General features: G+C 46.6%; 1 protein-coding gene across 1 annotated transcript in view; it reads right to left on the reverse strand.

Annotated features, from left to right (window-relative positions):
• The window catches only part of CSMD2 (CUB and Sushi multiple domains 2), a 473825-nt gene that overhangs the window by 17427 nt on the left and 435361 nt on the right, over window positions 1–21037 (reverse strand). The window contains 9 exon segments of the mRNA XM_032495868.1: window positions 225–404; window positions 967–1078; window positions 4584–4657; window positions 4990–5163; window positions 7541–7714; window positions 8076–8255; window positions 9483–9659; window positions 13827–14009; window positions 18509–18682. Of these exon segments, the coding sequence (XP_032351759.1) occupies window positions 225–404; window positions 967–1078; window positions 4584–4657; window positions 4990–5163; window positions 7541–7714; window positions 8076–8255; window positions 9483–9659; window positions 13827–14009; window positions 18509–18682 (1428 nt within the window).

Here is a 21037-nt window from a genome sequence, read left to right on the forward strand (position 1 = left end):
TCAGGCATAAAGCAGCCAAATAAAACTGGGGGTGGCTTCACCATGTGCCTCTTTAGACTGCTCTGGTTTCATCTCTAGACTCTACTTTCTGATTCAGAAAATCAGAAGCAGGATCCAGCTTCTGGAATTCACCTTTCTTTCTTCTCCTTTGCCCCCTTTCACTCAGGCTCAGCTGTCACCCTTGGCCTCGGGCCCCAGAGAGGTTGAGCGAGGGGCGCACTCACCCAGGCAGATGGGTGGTTTCCCTGTCCAGCTGCCGTCTGCTTTGCAGGTGCGGTGCTCGGAGCCACCCTTGAGGGAGAAGCCTTCCTGGCAGGAATAGATGAGTGTGTAGCCCATGGATGGCAAGTCCAGGGCCCCGACATTGGCATGGGTTGGCGTCTCCGGCTGCCTGCAGTGGTGGGCTGGATGAGAGGAAAAACATTGTTGGGCGTGGGATTAGGGTCTTCAGGAGGTCCCTCCCCTGCTCCCCTGTTCCTCGATGGAACTTCCCCTTCCTTTCCCTTATGGGCCCCTTTCCTGTCCAGCATCCCCTCCCTAACTCCCACTCCACCCCAGCCTTGATGTCTATACCAGTGGCCCAGATGGAGATCATGCAGACACTGGCTCAGCCAACCCTATGGGAACTTAAGCCTGCAGCACTTTTCCTGAGGGGAGGGGAGTCATTGTAGTCAAAAGCCTGAAATCTTTCATCCTGAGGGCTGGCATTGTACTTGCTAGTATTTGCTGCCATGGGAAAGTTCTTTCTTTCTCTTTGCTAAGGCATAGGAATTGCCTTCAAATATCAGAAAGGCTTTCTTGTGGAAATGTCTTCTGTGGGTCCCCAAGGAGTAAGGATGACAAAAAGACCAATATTGGTCTCAATGAGAAGTTGTGAGCTTTCAAGCACATCCTGGATGCCCAGCAGGAGTAGATTATGAGTTGCCAAGAGGAGTTTTCTGGGATGCAGGCCAAGTCATCACTCACGGACACAGTCGGGTGGGGTTCCACTCCAGGTCAGGTTGGGGAGGCAGGTCCTGGTGGTGGAGCCCTGAAGCAGGTACCCTTTCTGACAACGGAAGAGCACTGTGCTTCCAACCTGTGGCCAGGGCGGAAGTTCCCACAGTCACCTTCCACCCAGCCACGTTTCATACCCATGACTTGACTGCTTACTTTCTCATGACCCTACTCCTCCCCACCCTTCTGTTTCTCTGCCTGGTTAAATCTTACTTGTCCCTTGAGGCCACTTATATTATGCCTCTTCCCCAAGGCCTCACCCAAGTCCCTGGGCCAGATCAGTGCTCTGGTGGAATATATCAGACTCCGCTGCGGTGGACTGCATGCCCGACTCAGAATCAGAAGACCCTGAGTTTGAGTTTTGGCGTCCACGTTTACTCACTGAATGACAGGCTGCAGGAAACCCTCCACACCTGAGCCTGCCTGTGTAGAGCTGGGATGACCAGCTCTGCCATGATGACACTGGAATGTTGTGATACTCAAATGTAATGGTGGATTTGAGAGCATTTAATAAAATGGGAAGAACTGTGCAAAAGAGAATGTTACTGTATGTATCTCTTCCTTCTATGAATGTACACATTCTTTTAGGAGATGTTCCCTATAGAATCTGGAGCTGTGCTATTTACAATAGCCAAGACATGGAAGTAAATGTCCATTGACAGATGACTGTATAAAGAAAATGTGAGATACACACACAATGAAATACTACTCAGCCATAAAAAAGAATGAAATAATGCCGCCTGCAGCAATATGGATGGACCTAGAGATAACATACTAAGTAAGTTAGACAAAGACAAATATCATATGATATCACTTATATGCAGAATCTAAAAAAAAGACACAAACAAACTTATTTACAAAACAGAAACAGGCTTACAGACATAGAAGACAAATCAATGGTTACCAAAGGGGAAGCAGGGGAGAGAGGGATAAATTAGTTTGAGATTTGCAGATACACACCACTATTTTTAAAATAGATAAACAACAAGGCCCTACTGTATAGCACAGGGAACTATATTCAATATCTTGTAATAAACCATAATGGAAAAGAATCTGAAAAAGAATGTATATGTTTCTGTGTGTTTGTGTAACTGAATCACTATGCTGTACACCAGAGACTAACACAACATTGTATTGTAAATCAACTACACTTCAATAAAAAAATCTGGAGCTGTCCTTTGTAAATATCTCTTGAGCAGAATTGCCACTCTCCCTCCACCTCTCCCTCCGCTCAGTTGCTTCCCCACTCTTACCCTCCACTGGCCTCACTGTCCGACTCAACACCCCTGCAACCACCAGCTCCACCTCTCCATCTCTGATCTATGCAGCACGATGCTGCCAGATCAGCTTCTTAAGCTGACTCAGATCACACTATTTCCCAGCTCAAGACACTCAGGTGTCTCTATTATCTCTGGGAGTAAATTCAAATGCAAAGTGAAACTGAATTTCTGCTCCCTTCCTCCATGCCGACCAGTCTTTCTGCTGTGTTTCATCACCTCATTCAGCAAATGACACCTGTATCCACCCGAGTGTGCAAATCAAAAACCTCAAGTCATCCTTTTTTGTGTGTGTGTATACACGTATATATATTTTTTATTGAAGTAGTCAGTTTACAATGTGTCAGTTTCTGGTGTACAGCATAATACTTCAGTCATACATGAACATACATGTATTCGTTTTCATATTCTTTTTCAGGTCATCCTTGATTCCGTCTTTTCCATCCAATCCATCAACGCATCCTCTTGGTTCTACCTACAAAACACATCCTGACCCCTTCACTTCTCTCCATGTCACCCTCTTATGGCTCCATCCTACCCTCATCTCTCTCTCAAGCTGCTGCAAGTGTCCTATTTGTCTAAGTGTTTCCATTCTGAACCCTTGACTATTAATTCTCTCCCCAGGGTCCTGAGCAATAGTTCAAATGATAGATCAGATTGAGTCCCCTTCAAATGGTTTCCCATGACACTGAAAAATAAAATCCAAAATGCTTATCATGGTCTCAAGGCCCTACCTGACCCAGTCCATGCTGTTCTCTTTTCAAAATTTATTATGTGATATTTTGATGCATAGAAAAGAATATATGGAACACATATAGACATGAATCATCCTAATAAAATGGACACCCTACGCTGAGCCCACTACCCATCTCAAGTGCTAGAACGTTCCCGTCAGGGCTGTAGCTATCTGTGTGATCCTTTCCTGCCCCCTTAGGGATAACCACTATCTTGAATTTTGTGTTTTCCATTTCCTTGCTTAGTTAAAAAATAAATCTATCACATACGTATACATAGATCTCCAAACAAGGTAAGTTTTTCTTGGTTTTACTCTTTATAGAAATAGTACCATATCACCTTCATCATTCAGTATTATGTTTCTAAGATTCATCAATGCTGTGTCGAGCTAGAGTCCCTTCATTATCACCGCTGTGTGATGGACCATCGTGTGACCACATCACGAGTTTTCTCATTTCTTGGTAACATGCACAAGAGTGTCTCGGGGGTTGGCTGGTTTCTGTGAGCAGAACTTCTGGGTCATAAGACGTGCGGACATTTAACTTCACAAGACGGAGCCCAGTTGTCTCCAAACCCAGCCCAGCTCTCTAGCATCACGTCCTTCTCCTCTCCTGCTACACTCCGGACCTGCTGGCTGGCTGCTTTCTGGTCCTGCGCCCTGCAGCTTCCCTGCCTGAGTGCTCCCCTGTCCCCCAGCTCTGCACAGAGCTGGCCCCTTCTCATCTTGGGCTCCAAAGTTCAAGTTCAGGAGGCCTCTTCTCTCACTCCCTAAAGAGCAGCCCACCTGGTCACAGCCCTTTATATCATCCCATGTGAATGCTTATCACTCTCAGAGGTGGGCTTGTTTATTATCACTAGCCAAGGAGCTCCCTTAGAGCAGACACTGGCCTGTCCTGTTCCCACTGAATTCCTAGCACCTAGGATAGTTGCTGGCAGTGAATATTTGCTGATTATGGATTGAGTGAATAAATCCCATTCCTTGGCCAGATCCCAACCTGCCATTTCCAGGCTAGTCCCTGATAGTCCCCTGGGCACATCCTGGGCTCCAGGGAATTGCCCTGCCTTGAACACAGCCACACTTTCCTGCTTCCATCTGTTCAGAGCGTCCCATGCGGGCTGTCTGAACTCATTCCTTCTCCGGAAGCTCATTCTGAGACGTGTCCGGGAGCCTGTATCCTACTGGGATGGGGCCTGTCTCCCATGTGGTATGTGCTGGCTCCTGCCGCCCTGCCCGAGCCCCCGGTGCCTTGGGAATGGAAGGTTCATCTGTCTGTCTCACTCATTTCTGTATTTCCACCAATGCCCTGCCCCGACGACACGGGGTTGCTGGGAAGCATCTGTGGAGCTACATGTGAGTCTGTCCTTCCCCTTCTGCTACTCGGGTTGGAGTGAACACCTTCCTGTTTCTGAGTGGGGCTCCCCGGCAGTGTGGCTTGAAGAGACAGGCTGCGTTCACTCTTCAACTTCTAAGGTCTTGTCCCTCCTAGTACTGTCCTGAGGAAGGTCCCAGGGCCCTCTGAGACTGACAGGAAGGGACAGGAAACACAAAGGCCCCCTCCTGGTTGGTCTCATTACCTGGTAGCCCTGGGAATTGTTCTGTATCCCAAACTGCGGCATGCCGGGGTCTGCACACGTGGTCAGCGTCGGGTCTGGATTGCAAAACAAAGGAACAGAGCATGGTCACAGACACTCTCGTTACCTCTGCTCACTCCGAGAAACAGACGCAGGAAAGAGAACGGAGCCACGTCCTGCCTTCCCTGCCTTTTGGTATCTCCACCCGAGTCATCCCCCACGACTGGACTATATGATTCCCGGCAGCACATCAGCTCTGGCCAGTTCACATCCTGTTCTAAGTAGCTCAGAAGAGGGCTTGCCCCCTTTGCAGATGAGACCACTGAAGACAGGGAAGGAAAGTCATCACCGCAGGCCCCGAAGAAGGATGCCCACCAGCTGGGACACTCTGCTCCAGGTCACCTCTCACCTATGCAGCTGGGCTGGGTGCCACTCCACGTCCCATCTGACTGGCAAAACCTCCGCGGAGAGCCCACCAGCACCAGGGGTGGCTGGCAGGAGAAGGAGACAGACGACCTGTAGGAGAAGCCTCGGTCCTCTCTCCTCCCACGGGGTGGGACCCCGGGATCTCCGCAGAACACAGCTGGGAAGACGAGGGAGAAAGGCAGGTCCGAGTGACTTCTGGGAACGCAGTCTGCCTGCCCCGCACTCACCCGCCACCCAACCCCGCCTCTGGTCTTTGTACTGCTTTCCTCCTGGTTCTACTGGACTTAGGAAGGGGCGGCCCTGGGCAATGGATGACTTCTGCTTCAGTGCTACTGTGTGTTTCCTCTCCTTCCCGTGTTCAAATGCTCATTAATAACCATAACCGAGCAACGGAGCAACATGATAGGAAGTTAGAATATTGAGGAAAAAACTATCATCCTACCACCCCAAATTTTTCCCCCCATTTCTGTGCTCTTTCCCTTCCAGCCTTTGCTCTGTTGTATGGAAGTGTGCGCATGGCTCAAAACCCAGCGTCCACGCATGTCTGCCTTGCTTGGTTCGCTTGATATTCTGCAAACATTTCCCATGCTTACGCCATCTCTATCACTTATTGGTGACATAATTTTGCAGTGAGATGTTGTACCGTAATTACGGTTTATCATAGCCCTCTTATTAGGCATTTTCTATGATTATAAGGTTACATGTGGCTTTTCTTTAACTTATTTTCTCTGGGGGATTCTCTGTGAGTGAACTTGTCATCCTTAAAGGTTTGAGCGTGTGTGCAGCTCTTGACGTGTACTGCCGAGTGCCTTTCCAAAGAGTGTGCACTTACCCTGCAGTGATTAGTGTCTGAGTGTGTGCATTTCATTCAGATCATCAGACAGTATCATCAAAAATTGACTACAGAAGGCAATGTTCCCCAAGACATCACTTTAAGAGTGAGGAATATTCTTTACGCTATGGGATGTGTGTGTGCATGTGTGTGTGTGTACACAGAGTCATGAGGTTCACAATCAGATGCAAAATCAGATGGAATCCTGGACTTGGAAGCTGGGGAGTCTGGACAGACCAGTCAGAAGTCAGTTAAAGCCAGAGCCGCTCAGAAGTCATCACATCCAGGAAGAGGCAACTCAAAGAATAAGAGATACAAATGGATGACAAAGAAAGAATAGCTCAGTGTCACTAATCAGCAACGTGATACCAATTTAAATACTGAGATATCTTTTTAAACTCCTCAGGCTGGTAAATATTAAAGATACGGACAAAATCAGTTGGTAATGAGGGTGTGAGTCAAGCAATCTTCTCATCAACTGCTAGTGGGAGTGTGAACTGGGGCTCTCTTTCCAGAAGACAGTCTGGGAACATGTGGCACACATGCCGTCTGGCCCAGCGTCCTCCCTCCTAGGGCTTGACCACAAGGGTAAAGAAATGCTATTCTCGAGGCCATTTATTGCAGAGCTGCTTCTAACACGATTAAACTGGAGGAACCCAAATTCATCATCAGTAGAAGATTAAACCAGTTGCGGCATCTACAAGAAGGAAATGCTTTAAAGCCGCTAAAAATGATGACGTGTAGATTAGTCCGTATTGATAGAGCCAAGGGGTGATGGCCAATCAGTGAATACAAGTTGTGAACAGTATGACTCAGTATTGCTCATAGAAAACTGTATACAGATGGCTACACAGACAACACTGCACAGTGAAGGGAAAAAGCAAGACTTCCGAGTCCAGACCCGACCCGGAGACTTGCTGCCTTCCTCATGTCTCCCTGGAGGGATGCAAACCGCACATCAGACATTCCCTTACCTGTATCTACTTTTCCTGGCTCTCATCTTTGCTGAAACTTCCCAAATTGAAGCAAATTTTCAGAGGTCCCCAAATAGTGTCCTGAATATGTCGATAGTTTTCTGAAGCATCAGATAAGTGCCAAGGAGAAATAAAAAAAATGGGTCCTACTGTTTCTCCAAAGCATGGGCACTGAGAAAACCTTCCAGAGCCCGGTTACGGGGTAAGTCAAGAGTAAGTGACCTGGAACCTGCTTCTTTTGGGGACTTGGTAAGAAATGAGCCCTGGAATGTGACTTTGAGACACACTTGGCGATGCAGATAAGAAATAGCTCTTTCACCAGGAAGTCACAAGTGCCCAGAGTCTTCGGTGCAAGGGATTTCCCCTGAAGACGGGCACGTCGCTTCTCGCAATGCCCTGCCTGCCCGGCTCCCACCCCGACCTTCTGGTTCCATCCCATCCAGTTAATGATATTTCAGGTTAAGAACACCCCCTCCTCCCCGGGTATCTCTGGTTTAATTTCCTTCTGCTGTGACTCTACACAGTGACCAGGGCTAGGGCTCCATTCAGACATCTCCTTTTCTTCCTTTAAAAGCCCTTCCTTCTTTAATAGTGTCTCTGACAAAGCTCTTCCCTGATTTCGGGGAGAGGACCCTTCATTCCAGGCCTTCCAGCGGCAGAGCTCTGAGGAGGGAAGGGGGAGGCGCCCGCAGATGGGATGCCCCGGAGGCCCCGTGAGCAACACTTACGGAAACACTGAGGCAGCTCCCCGGTCCAGGATCCGTTTCCCTCGCAGGTGAGCACCGCGGGCAGGGAGAGCTGGTACCCCTCCAGACAGGCATACGTCACGCTCGAGCCCCACATGAAGTCGGACCCCACCACTTTCCCGTTGGGGATGAGCTGAGGCGGCTTGCACATGATAGCTGGGGGAGACCAGAGCAGTCTGAGTGCCGGGGCTGTCCTGGTCCCCAGTTGCCAGCACTGATGTCCCTGGCTACCCTGGGCCTGCCGGGAGTCTGGGCTAAGTGGGAGGACTCAAGACTGACCCCTCTCACTCTGGCACCAGACAACTCCTCTCTGCACGGCCCTCTCCTTGGTGTTCAAGGCCCAGGCCTTTCCCTGGGACCATCCCTTGCTGATGTTCAGGGACTAGTCCTCACCCTGCCCACCCCCGATGTTAGGGCTCTGCCTCATCCCCACCTCCTGTCTAGTTGTTCAAGGCCCCCCGTCTCACTTTTGTACCTGCTCTGGCCCTGTGTCCCCATCTGCCGCCCCCAGACACACCTTTGCACACTGGCTTGGTGCCGTTCCACGTCCGATCCTTTGTGCAGCTCAGCACAGACACCCTATGTGACTCCATCATGTAGCCGGGGACGCACTGGTACGTCACAGTTTTGTTGTACCTGAAGTCATTGCCCACCCGGAGGCCGTTGGCTGGAATCCCAGGGTCACCACAGTTTATGACTACGACGAGGAGATAGAGCCTGTTCACTCCCAGCACGGACCCCTCTCTCCCCAGCATCCCAACGCCATCCCCGTCACTCCCTGCACGTGTTCGGGAAGAAAAATTGTCAGATCAGGGATGTCCTGTCTCCTCACAGGTTCCTAGTTGGGCGTCCACTCTAGAGTCCCTTCAGCAAAGTCTCCTTGCAAAGTCTCTCCTCTGTCCTTCCGTCCTTGCCCACACCATCCTGACGCACCCCAGCAACCTGGGCTGTGAAGCGCATCCTGTTTATTAAAGCCACACCCCTACGAGGAAGTATCCAGAGGCTCACTTCATACATGAGGCTGGGGGCCAGGCAGAGGGAGGTTTCCAGGTTGAAGAGACTAAGGTGAGTTAATAGACCGCATAAGACACTTGGTTTGCTGAGAAGGGCATCTTACCCCTGCTCTTCTGTCCAGGAGGCCTCTGTGGGCCCAGGGGCCTAGGAGCAGGGTCTGGTGACCTATGCAATGGTCATACCGATGTTATGATGTTACAGTATCAAGTTAGGGTGGGGTTGGGGAGCTCTGGCCTCAGAACAAAAGTGAACTCGACAGGGGATTGCAGATGGGGCCTGAAATCACAGCCAGGACTTTGACAGGGAGAATGCTGTCAGATTCCCTTATCTTATCACTTCCCTCCATCCGGGCCCCACCGTGACTTGCGTTTCAAGGAAAAGGGTCTGGAGCTGCTCTGAAGTGAAGCAAGAAAGGGAGCTGTGGGGCAACCCCATGCTCAAATCCAGGCTGTGGGGAGAGGTCCAAGGGAGAGGAGGAAATAACAAAGACGGTGGATGGCGGCAGCTTTAAAGTGGAAAGGGAATCACGCTGAGCACTGGGGGGTTGCCCTAAAAGAGAAAAAGAAAAAGCCCAAGGAACTGGCCAGAGTCTGAAAAATAGCAAATATGTATATTCTCAACTTCTTGGAGCCCCAGTTGTCTCATATGTAAAGTAGAGCTAACAGGATCTGCTTCACGGGGTCGCGGTGAGAATCAAAAGATGTAATGCTTACGAAACAAAGCCCTTAGCTCCGTGGCTGTCACATAGTACATGCTCAGTAAATGGAGGCTATCTGTACGATTCTCATTCAGGGTCAAGTCCCACCAGGCCAGCCTTCCCAACCTCCCAAGGACAGCCCTCTTCTTTGGCACGAAGGGGCCCGATCGCCTTGGCCATCATTTGCCCTGGAGCCTGGGGGCCGATTCTCACCGATGCACTCCGGGTCGCTGCCTGTCCAGGTGCCGTTGACCGAGCAGTGCCGGCTGAGCAGGCCTGTGGCGTAGTAGCCTTCCCGACACTCGTAGACAACGGAGCTGGAGAAAACCAGGCCGTCGCTGAACAGGACTCGGGCATTGCTTGGAGTTCCAGGGTTCCCACAAGAGATCACTATGAAGCCGAAAGAACACATTGCTCATCAGAACAAGGGCAGGTGTCACGGGGGGGACCAAGCCCTGCCCTGTGTGGAGACCATGTGCTACGTAAGGACCCTGTGGACTGAAGCGCCTCCCATGATGCTTTCCTGTCTGATCATCTCACCCCCAGAAGGCACAGAGAGACCTGTGGGAATTTTCTTCTGATTTCTAAAATATAAAGACTGTATCTGCTTTATTATCATACCTAAAATTTTAAACAATTCCTTAATATCGCCAAGTATCCAATCAGGGCTTAATTTCCCTCAATAGTCTCTCTCTCTCTCTCTCTCTTTCTTCTTTATAGTGGGTTTGTTTGACTCACAGTCCAAGTAAGGTCCACACATGACATTTGGTTGGCAAGTCTCTAGGACTCTCTGAATCCAGAGATGACTGGATTACCCTCTCCTGTAATTTATGTTTCAGAAATCAGGGCATTGATCCAGTAGAATTTCCCCACCTTCTGGATTTTACTAACTGAACCAATGAGGCATTGTTTGACATGTTCCTCTGTCCCCGGTAGCTCCTGTAGTCAGGTTCTGCTTTTCGGCAAAGGTACCTCACAGGTGGTTTTGTGTCTTTCCTATTGCATCACACCAGGAGGCACAGAATGTCTACCTGTTTCCCTGTTCACGGTGTTGAGGCTGATCAGTGGGTCAGGTCTGTCTGCCTAATCTGGCGTTATAAAGTTCCTATCAGTTTTCACTGAATGGTTTTAGCAGAAATTGAATATTGTTGATCAGATCAGTTCTTTCATTAGGGGATAGGAATGGCAATACTCCAATTGCATAATCCTTTCTGCTTTAGCTAGGGTTCTATCATAAAGAAATTGCCTATCCTCAAGTATTTGCTTACCCTGAAATAAAGTGCATAAAGGAAGGCTGGACAATGCTTGATTTTTTTTTTTTTAAATCAGACATCAGGACAATGAGTTGGTTCCCTAGCAAGCTTCAAAGGTGACAATCATTTGAATTCATAGATTTAAATTTATTTGCTACATTGTCCTCCATTGCCCCTCATATTTTTATTTATGCTCAAATTATTCCATCTTTGGCTAGTGGGAGCCTCTTCAAGTTGACTCCTGTGTTCCTTTGACATGACCCAGTTCTGTTTGCTAGACCCCTTGCTGGAGTGACAAGATGTTCTATGTTCGTCTTGTATATTTCCTGCCCCAGTCATGGAATCAGCCACTTCTCTAAAGAGTTCTGGTTCCTTTTAATGGAGAATACAGTCAGAAACTACAATTTGGGCATCAAGGGCACTCATTGCTACTGAGCTGATCACTGACTCTTGACTTTCAGAGTGGGAAAATAACTTTTCAGATTGAAGGCACATTATGCATGTATACTGATACTACCAATCCACATTTAAACCTGAGTTTTCCCTTAACTTTGTGATTTTTATATGATATCTCTTTTATGTTGAAAATCTTGGTTCTTAATGACCATAAATAATTTAACTTGTTTTACCCACATACATTACGATATTATACATGTAATAGTTTTGAAATAGGAATGCCAACGTTATTGGTAACAACACAATCGCTAAAAACAGTTTAAGGTTTCATTGCAGGTCTTTGTCCTTAGGATGTACAGGCTATAGTCAAATTTCATTTTCTCAAGTCAGTTGAAGGAATGCTCTGGGTTATTAAATCATCAACTTGATGGAGTTAAGTTCATTGGTTTCCATTTTGATTTTGATATTTAGAGATGACTGGTTTCTAATCTTTCATTTAATTTTACTTTGTATGTACATTTACATGGTCCCAAAGTCAGATCTACAAAATGACTCCTATGTAATTGGTACAAAAGATAGGCCCTAATATCCATCCATTCAAAAATGTTTGTGCTGCCTACGTGCTGGACATGTGATGACCAAGCCGTGTCCCCTGCCTTTGGGGAGCCCAGTCTATCTTAAGAACCCTATAAACAGATGAGTTACAATATGATGGGATAAGTGCTACACTTGAAGGAAAAATAGCACTAATAAGGGAGCAGCTTTTTGAGGCTGGAGATAAGAATTTGAGTAAAGCCTTGAAAGATAAGTGGGAGCTTGCCGAGGGAAGCTGTGTACACAAAGAGCTGTGTACATGTTACACGCACACACACACATTCACTCATTCAACAAACATTCACTTCCAGGTCCAACTCTTAGCCACCCACTTTCTGTTCCCTGAACACTCCTGACATGGTGGCTGACTTCACCCTGGACCTGAGTGGCAAGAAAGGGGACCTGGACTCCAGTGGCTATTTGAGAATATCCTAATTTTCCTCTTGCCAGTGTGCTCTCCCAGGACCACAAACCTCTCTTACAATGCCTGTGAAATCCTGTAAAAACTAACTTTGCACCCCTGGAAAGGCAGGGCTTTGGACAAACAAGAGAGAGAGGGCACTGACTCCATCTGTATCATTTCCTGGGCAGGTGTCCCCCGATCATGGGCCAGAACATCTCCGCTTGCTCTGCAGGACTGTGCCACAATCTCAATTTCACATTCAATTTCCCATTCACGAACTGCTGCCTTTTAGCTCTTCAGCTTACTCTGCCTGGAATTCATTCTCTGGTGACTGTTTAGTCCTATTGGGACCTATAATCCATGGATCCTACCACCTTTTCACTGCCTCTTATACCACTCATGAACCTGTTCCCTCCTTACCCAGCCTAGACGTAGGACCCATCATTATGACTGCTTTGGGTACACCCTCATCTTCTTGCCACTTTCTGCAAATGTCTTAGTCGCCTAATAAAACCCCAGCCCTACACCTAATGTTTCACTTACCCTGTGCCTGCACCTATGTATGAAATGTGTTAGAAAAAAAATCCAGACCAGTGCTAACTACTTTCACTTTAAATGAAGAGCTCTCACTATAATGAGCCCTCGGTGCTGCCTGGCAATGACACATTCCGCGATTCCATTCCCACTCCTCCCTCACTAGGTGATGGTTTATATTGCCTCCCTCCTCTTCAACACCTTCTCACTCAGTCTTACTCTCTAGCTGCTAAACTGCTTCCTATCTACGAGAGTGGGTTTTTTTTTTTAAAGTATAGTCAGTTTATAATGTCGTGTCAATTTCTGGAGTACAGCACAATGCTTCAGTCATACATATACACACATATATTCATTTTCATTATAGGTTACTACAAGATATTGAATATAATTCTTTGTGCTATACAGTATAAACTTGTTGTTTATCTATTTTATATATAGTAGTTAGTATCTGTAAATCTCAAACTCTCTATTTATCCCTTCCTACCATCTTCCACTCCTGGGAACCATAAGTTTGTTTTCTATGTCTGTGAGTCCCTGTTTTGTAAATGAGTTCATTTGTCTTTTTTCTTTTAGATTCCATATATAAATGATACCATACAGTATTTTTCTTTCTCTTTCTGGCTTACTTCACTTAGAATAACAGTCTCCAGGTCCAACCATGTTGCTGTAGATGGCATTATTTTATTATTTTTTATGGCTGAGTAGTATTCCATTGTATAAATATACCACAGCTTCTTTATTATGTTTCCTTTTTTTTTTTTAAACTAGGACAGTGTCAATCAGGCTGTATTTTACAGAGAGAAAGAATGACATTAGAGGAACAGCTACAAAAAGTTGGATTCTGGGGAGAGAAGTTTTAAAAAAGAGTTTTTTCAGAAATTTAGGAGTGTGTGGAGAAATATAATTTCCCCCACTGGAGCAGCCTCAGGAAACATCAGTAAGGGCTTTTATTAAAGGGTTTTTAAAGACTGGATTTGTATTTCTTTTGGCACTTTGGATGCTTGTTTAACCTTAAATGTACACTCCAAGAGGGCAAGGGTGTCTGTCTTGGTCACCATTGTGTCTTCAGCGCATATTACAGTATTTGGCATATAGTTGTTGAATGAAACTGTATGGAAATAAATGAGTAAATGCACTAAACTTAGCTTATTCTGGTTTCTTCCCTTCTTAGGTGAGGGTGGGGAATATGCTTGCCTTTGGATTACTAATGAGAATGAACGTGAGCTATCTGCAAATGTCCACCATGTGCCAGGCCAAGGGTTCAAATGGGGCCCTGGGGCTTGTCGGTGCATGTGAGGGCAGGCGCTTGCGAGCAGGAAAACGGGGGGAGAGCCTGGGGTGGGCAAAAGGGAAAAGCAGAATGGTCACATACATTACCTCCACACTCAGGCTGCGTGCCGCTCCACGAGCCGTTGGCCTGACAAGTTCGCTCTGACGACCCCCGGAGTGCGTGGCCAGCTTCACAGCTAAAGCGCACCAGGCTGCCTGGGGCAAAGCTGTCCCCCAGACGGATGCCGTGGGCTGGGATGCCAGGATCACCACAAATCCCCACACTGGTTCCTATGGACCAGAAACAAACCCCATCTTGTTTTCAGCATGGAAGGGGAGAGAGTGGAGAAAGATGTTGGTTCATTGCTAAGGGGAGGCAGTGGGCTCTAAGAATGAGGGCGATGAAACTGACCATGTGTCTAGCCCGAGTTACCTGGACAGGCTCCTGCCTTAGTACTCAGTGATCGAAGAACACACAGCTCTGAGGTCACGTGTGAGTCTCTGGGGACCACACAGAAAAGGGAGAAAGAAGGCAGAGGGAGGGCTTTGTGGTGGAAGTCATGCCTTCGTTCTTTGGCTTGTGCCAGAGTGGAATGCCCGTAGTCCAAGCTGGCCTTCTCCCTTTTACCTCTTCTCCACCAACATCTGCTGATTCGATCCCCTTTGCAGTCCCAGTTCCACTGTCTTAGCTCAGATGCTCAGCATCTCTTGCCTGAACTGCACTGCAGGAGCCTCCTAACTAAGGTCCCTTCCTCTTAAACCCTCTCTCTAATCCACCTTCCACTTTATCCTTACATCTTAACAATGAACAACCACAGCCATCTGATTTTGTTTCTTTCCTGCTGAAACACCCTCACCGGCTTCCCGTTGCTACTAGAATAAAGCTCAGACTCTTCAGCATGGTTTCTTCTCAACAGCCCAGCCTGAATCTTGATCCTATGCCTTTAATGGAGGATTTCCTATTCATAAATTACACAACACAGGAGAGCTCTAGATTGGATCTCTTAGATCCCTCATTTCATTTTTTCTTTGCCCCAGGCCTCCTGCCACATTTTTGTGTTTATCTGGCTTCTGATATGGTACAAACCCACCCCAGAGAGTGTGAAGGACCCAAGAAGTGGAGGAGGATAGGGAACAGGAGACAAAGCCACAAGATCTAGTGCCTGGGGGAGCCAGTGCGTCTCAAAATACAGAGATGTGCAGGAGAAATCACTGGGTCAGACGAGGCCATGGCAAGCTTGAGGGAGGAAGAAGAAAATTAAGGACTAATTTGGAAACTGCATGAGAAGATCAAGTTCCTGGCTGCTGTGGAATGTATCTTCTCATGAATCCACCTGAGTAGGCATCAGTGGTGACATCTGAGTGATGACAGTTAGTTTGTTAGTTGGAGTAAATAAAAGCTTAAGTCATATACACCCTTCCATTTGAGATGTCTCTTCTGCTCAGTCTTGGAATTACTCCCTTTTCTAGTCTGGTCTCAGAGTTTGGGAGTACTCTATAACCCCACATCCCCCATTCTGCTGCCTACCATGGAAGGGAGATTCATTCAACTCAAACACTTGAAAAAAGAGAGCCTATCCCACTGGGCCAGGTTTTCTTATCTTTTGAAGTTTTCAGGATGCAGCTCAGGCAGCAGGCAACGCTGGGTCCCCTTGCAGGCAGCCCTGACGGGGAGTTGCTGTAACTCTCTCACTGGCTAGCTGACCTTGGCTGGGGCCAGCGCTATGTGCAACAGGCCTGAGGGTGGCCTCTCCAGTCCTGGGCGTTACCTGAGAGAGCAGCCCCCAGGGCAGTGTGCGGGGCTCTGTTTCTGTGATAGAAGCAAGTCAGGGACAGGATATTGTACCCTGGGCAGATGGCAACTGCTGACTCTTTACTGAAGAGCATCATCAGCAAGATGACGACACCGCAGAGGTGGGCAATGAACTTCCTGAAGTGTGTCTCAAGTGCCAGAAATCTCGGCATGTGCTTGATGGCCCAGGGACTTATGACATTTGTTACGTATCATTTGGGTGCACTGACTGCACAGAACAAGGCTTGAAAATTTGACCCTGGAACTCCTGAAGGTGTATTTTTTTTAGGACTGGCCGGTGATGGTGTTGCAAAAGATGATCTGTGTAAGTTTCAGGAAGGGAAGGATTATATTCTACTCACTATTGGGCACAACGAGTGTACTTCCTAATCACCTATTCTTTTCATCTCTCATTTTCTTTTCTAAAACAAATATTTTATTTTATTTAGTTTTTTTTTTTTGTTGGGGGGAGGTAACTAGGTTTATTTATATATTTACTTATTTATTTATTTTAAGGGAGGTACTGGGGATCGAACCCAGGACCTTGTACATGCCAAGCACATGCTCTACCACTGAGCTATACCCTTCCCCTCTCATCTCTCACCTTCTTATCTAAGGCATTTAAGATTCATTCATTCCTCAGCCTAGATGTTTATGGACTCACTTCTAATCCTGTCCTCAGGGGTCTCCAGGAAAGCTCTGCCCATAGTTCTGGTCTCCTATGTGTCTGTCATCCTTGTGGAAGACACAGGAGGGGTGAGATTGCCAACTGTTCTTCAGAATATTTAGGATCAGGGATCAAGCAGCTTAATGCAACACATCTCCTAGTAAGTGGGGTCCATGTGTTCTGAACGTTCCTTTCTGGCTTCTCACTTGTTCCCGTTCCCAAGGTGTCAGCTTGTTTCTAGTCTCCCCTTGACCTTCGATGTGGCTAAGGAAGAGTCCCTTCTTCCTTCAGGACCAGTCCTTAGGAAGCCACAAAATTATGAAATCTCAAGGTTAAAAGGGTTTTAGAGAGTTTCTAGCTTTGATATCTACTCCAGACAAGAACTGTTTCTGTACTATTTCCATCAGGTCATTTCCCAGCCTTTGCAAACACAACTTCAGAGAAAGGAAATTATAGTTTGGTAGAAAAGACTTTGGAGTCTGTGCTTTGGGTCCAGAGAATCACTGTGTGGTTGTGTACATATGCTAATGGTAGGAGATGCTGAAGGCTTTCTTTCTGGTTTCTTTCTCCCTACCTTGTACTTCCTTTTCCCAAGGAGAACAAAGACCCCAAAATAGATAAAGTAGACCTTAAGAACACAATTAGTCCCATGTGCTACAGAAGTGTCTAGAGGGAGGAACTTCATGCAAAAGGACTAATTCACCAAAGAGATGGGGGCGAATGCATGTTTGGATGAGCATCTGGATGGGAGACATGTGACTTTCCTCTTTGGAGTGCCTCTTCCTCCTGGAACTCGGCCTGTGGATAACTCAGGAGGCTTCAAGGTACATGATCCTTGTCTTCCCTCAGCTGTCCTCCCCAAGACACTTCCAACAGATGTCCAAGCAGAAGGAAGTCTGGGGCCCAGTTAACAAGCTCTCCTCTAGTCCAGGCTAAAGAAATCCCAGTGGCTCATACAAAGTCCTTCCCAGTTCATGAACTGGGTGATTAATGAGATTCATAGGGGTGAGAGGCCAAAGTCCTGGGTGGGAACGGAGGGAAGTGTCTGGGATTGATTCAGGCAGCCGACGGCCTTTTGAGACAGTAACCAGTGCTTCGGGAATTTCTCCTTCCTGAGGAGACCTAATGATATCTGGTCTGAAGTCTGTCAGTGCCCTCAGTTCTGGAAGACAGGCTCATCTGGGAAGCCCAAACTGCAAGAACAGCTGCATGTCTTGTGCGTGAGGTCCCACTTTAAGGAGAAGGCTTCTGTATTAGGAGGAGGTCAGGACCCTTACCTCTGGAGGGGATCCGGCATGGGAAGGGATGGAGTGAATTTCAATGCCCAGGTGGGCTCCCTGTGGAACATCAAGCTACATGAACAGCTGCCCTCTTGAGGGCAACCTTCTGGTTGGGATCACTCCTTGGGGCCAGGCAGGCTCACCTTCCAGAAGACAAAGCTGTGGGTGGCTTGGTGGTTTCTGCCATTGGTGGGACAATTCAATTTCAAGTATTTTGTTCTGTTATGGCATTTCAGATAAATTTCTGAACAATATGGACATGAGAACTTTGGCAGTTCCCTACATTTGCTGTGTTGATAACATCTGTCAGTGTCTCTGTGGAGATTAACAGTAAAACAAATTCGGGGAGGCGGGGAGGGTGTAGCTCAGTGGTAGAGTGCGTGCTTAGCATGCATGAGATTCTGGGTTCAATCCCCAGTACCTCCATTAAAAAATAATAAATAGAAAATAATAAACAAACAAACCTAATTATTACCCCCTCCCCCCCAAAAAAACCTGGAAAACAAACCCCAGTAAAACAAATTCATTCATAGGAAAAGTCTGGGGGCTGGTGAGTTAGTGCCTTGGGACAAACTGTATCTCACCATGTAGCCTTGACACAGGACAAATGTGAGGCAGTGATGGAGAAAGGGAAGTAGGCTGGGGCCTAGAAGTCCCAAACAGGGAAGGAACAAACACAGGAGTGGGTGTGGACCTGGGCCAGACAACAGGGAGGCTTGGGCTATTCCAGGGACCTCACAGAAATAAGTGTCTGGACAGGACTCTGGCCATAGGTGACCTCATAGACTGTGTCCTCACTCGTTTTGCAATCTTTTGACTGTGTGGGCTTGGCCAGAGCTGATGAAGGGGGTGAAGCTGGGCTCAGACCACCCAGGGCTGAAGTCCAGCTGGGACCTCTGAGAGCTGGGCTCTGCCTGGGAGGGACATGACAAGGGTTCAAGAGGTTGGCTTCCCTCCCGTCCAACTGTCACACTCACATCTTGGGAGCTCACCCACCTCCTCTGAGCCAAATGTTCCATCGAACCCCTCTCCCCGACCCCAGGCCCCCTACCTGAGCAGTGGGGGAGGGAGCCAGTCCAGTGTCCGTCCAGCCCACACATGCGGGTGGCGTTTCCCACCAGGGTCCGCTTGCCGGTGCAGCTGTAACGCACGACTGCCCCCACGGTATAGCTGTCCCCGGACATCTGGGAATGGGGCGGGGAGCCCGGATGGCCACAGGACACCACTGCGGGGAAGAGCAGACACCTCAGCCACTCCGCACAGGGATGGATCGTCATCACAGGACATGTGCTAGGCTCTTCATGTGTCCCGGGTACCTGCTGAAGCCAGCTTCTGGCTGGCACACCCACCCGACATCAGCAGACAATGCCCACCTGCCTCGCAGTACAGTTTCTGTATCTGTGAAATACAGAGCAATGTCTGTTGTTTTAGGAGTTGAATGAGATAATATGTGTAAAACTGCTCAGCCTGTGGTAGGGACACAATCACACTCATTTCTTCTTTCTTGTCTCTATATAGAAATAGATAAATCTCTATATAGAAATAGATAAAGATGGCTCATGGTTTCTATAGATACAGATATATAGATATAAATCTTATCTGTATCTATGATAGGTATAGATCTTATCAAAGATCATATCATCATATGTATGATACATACATATACTATGTACCTATATGTATCTATAGCTCTATATAGAATATACTCAAAAATATCTCCTATTGGTTCTTGGTTCTATTTCTCTGGAGAAACCAAGCTAATGTACCTCTAGGCCCTACCTGAATTCCTGATCTATAGAACTGGGAGAAGACAAAAACGGATGCTATTTTAAGCCACCATCTAAGTTTTGAGATGGTTTGTTACACAGCAATAGATAACCAATACAGTGAGTTTCAAGGATTATACTACTATTCTTTAAGACAACCCTATGAGGTAGGTACCTTTTTTTTTTTTAAAAATTGCCATCTTACTGATGAGGAAATGAGGCACAGTGAGGCAAAATAACTTACCCAAGGTCACAGACCTGTTCAATGGTAGAATTCGTTCTTAAAACCAGGCAGGTTGACTTCAGAGGCCACACTCTTAATTACTATAATGGACTCTCTTTTGCGGGGCTGTTTTAATACTATCAACAAATTCTCTCTTTTTGAAAGGAAGGAAGCCTTCAATTATAATTCAAGTGATCCTATGACTGTTTATTAGAAATTTTGGACTTCTAGAAATTATCCAATTTTAACTCTCTAATGATTTTTCAAATAAATTCTTTTTTAAAGGAAATGCAACCCACACAGAAAAACACAATAGTCATATGTATACAGCTTAATGAATTGTCACAAAGTGAATACACTCATGTAACTATGACCCAGTTCAAGAAAAGAATATCACCAGTGCCTAGAAGCCCCCTCACACCCTCTCCCTATCACTGCCTCTCTCCCTCCCCAAAGTAAACACATCATTAATTAGTTTGCCTGCTCTTGAATTTTTTATAAATGGAATCACATGGTATATATTCTTCTGCTTTGGCATCTTTCACCCAACAGTATGTCTGAGATATTCATCTGTGTGTAGCAGCAGTTCATTCATTATCACTGTAATATACCAGGGGTTAGCAAGTGCTTTCTGTAAGGGTCCAGACAGTAAATATTTTAGGTTTTGAGGTTACATACAGTGTCTGCTGCATATTCTTACATTTCTTTTTTGTACAATATTTTTAAAACATTAAAAAAATTTCTTAGCATGAGGGCCGTACAAAAATAGGCCATTGACCAGATTTGGCCTGTGAGCCAAAGTTTGCTGACCCCTGCTATGTAGTATACCATTTGTATTAGTTATCTATTACTCTGTAACAAATTGCCCCAAATCTCAGACCATAATAAACATTTATTATTGATCATGGTTTCTGTGGCTCAGGAATGTGGGAGTGGCTTAGCGGGTGGCTCTGACTCAGAATTCCTCATGCAAAGAAATCTACCTATCTATTTATCTGAAATCACTATGCTGTACACCAAAAGTTATCACAACATTGTAAACCAACTATACTTCAATAAAAAGAAATTCCTCACGAGGTTGCAGCCAGGATGTTGACTGCATTCATCTGAAGGCTTGACTGGCTTCCTCCAGAGTGACTGTTCCTAGAAAGCAAGGTGGAGGTGGTATATCTCTTATGACCTAGCTTTGCCAGTCACCCACTTCTCACAGGCCAACCCTGGTACAGTGGGGGAGTATGTACATAAAGGCATGAATACTAGGAGGTGGGAGTCTTTGGAGTTCAACCATCTTCAAGGTTGACTGTCACACTGCTGTGTGAATATGCCACACTTTATTCCTCCATTTCCTGTTGATGGACATTTGGCTTGTTTCTGGTTTTGGACTCTCATGACTAATACTGATAAGAACATTTCTGCTCATGTCTGTTGGTGGATATATGTACACATTTATGTTGGCTACCCAAAATGATTTCTGTGATAGCAACTGGTTGTTTTTTCTGATGTTCTTATTTGGTTTTAAAATGTTTCTTTAGGAGAATTTGAGGATAGTGTTAAATTACAGTAATATCTAATAATCTCCGAAAATGTATAT

This window comes from Camelus ferus, chromosome 13 (genome assembly GCF_009834535.1).
Source record: "Camelus ferus isolate YT-003-E chromosome 13, BCGSAC_Cfer_1.0, whole genome shotgun sequence".
NCBI lineage: Eukaryota > Metazoa > Chordata > Mammalia > Artiodactyla > Camelidae > Camelus > Camelus ferus.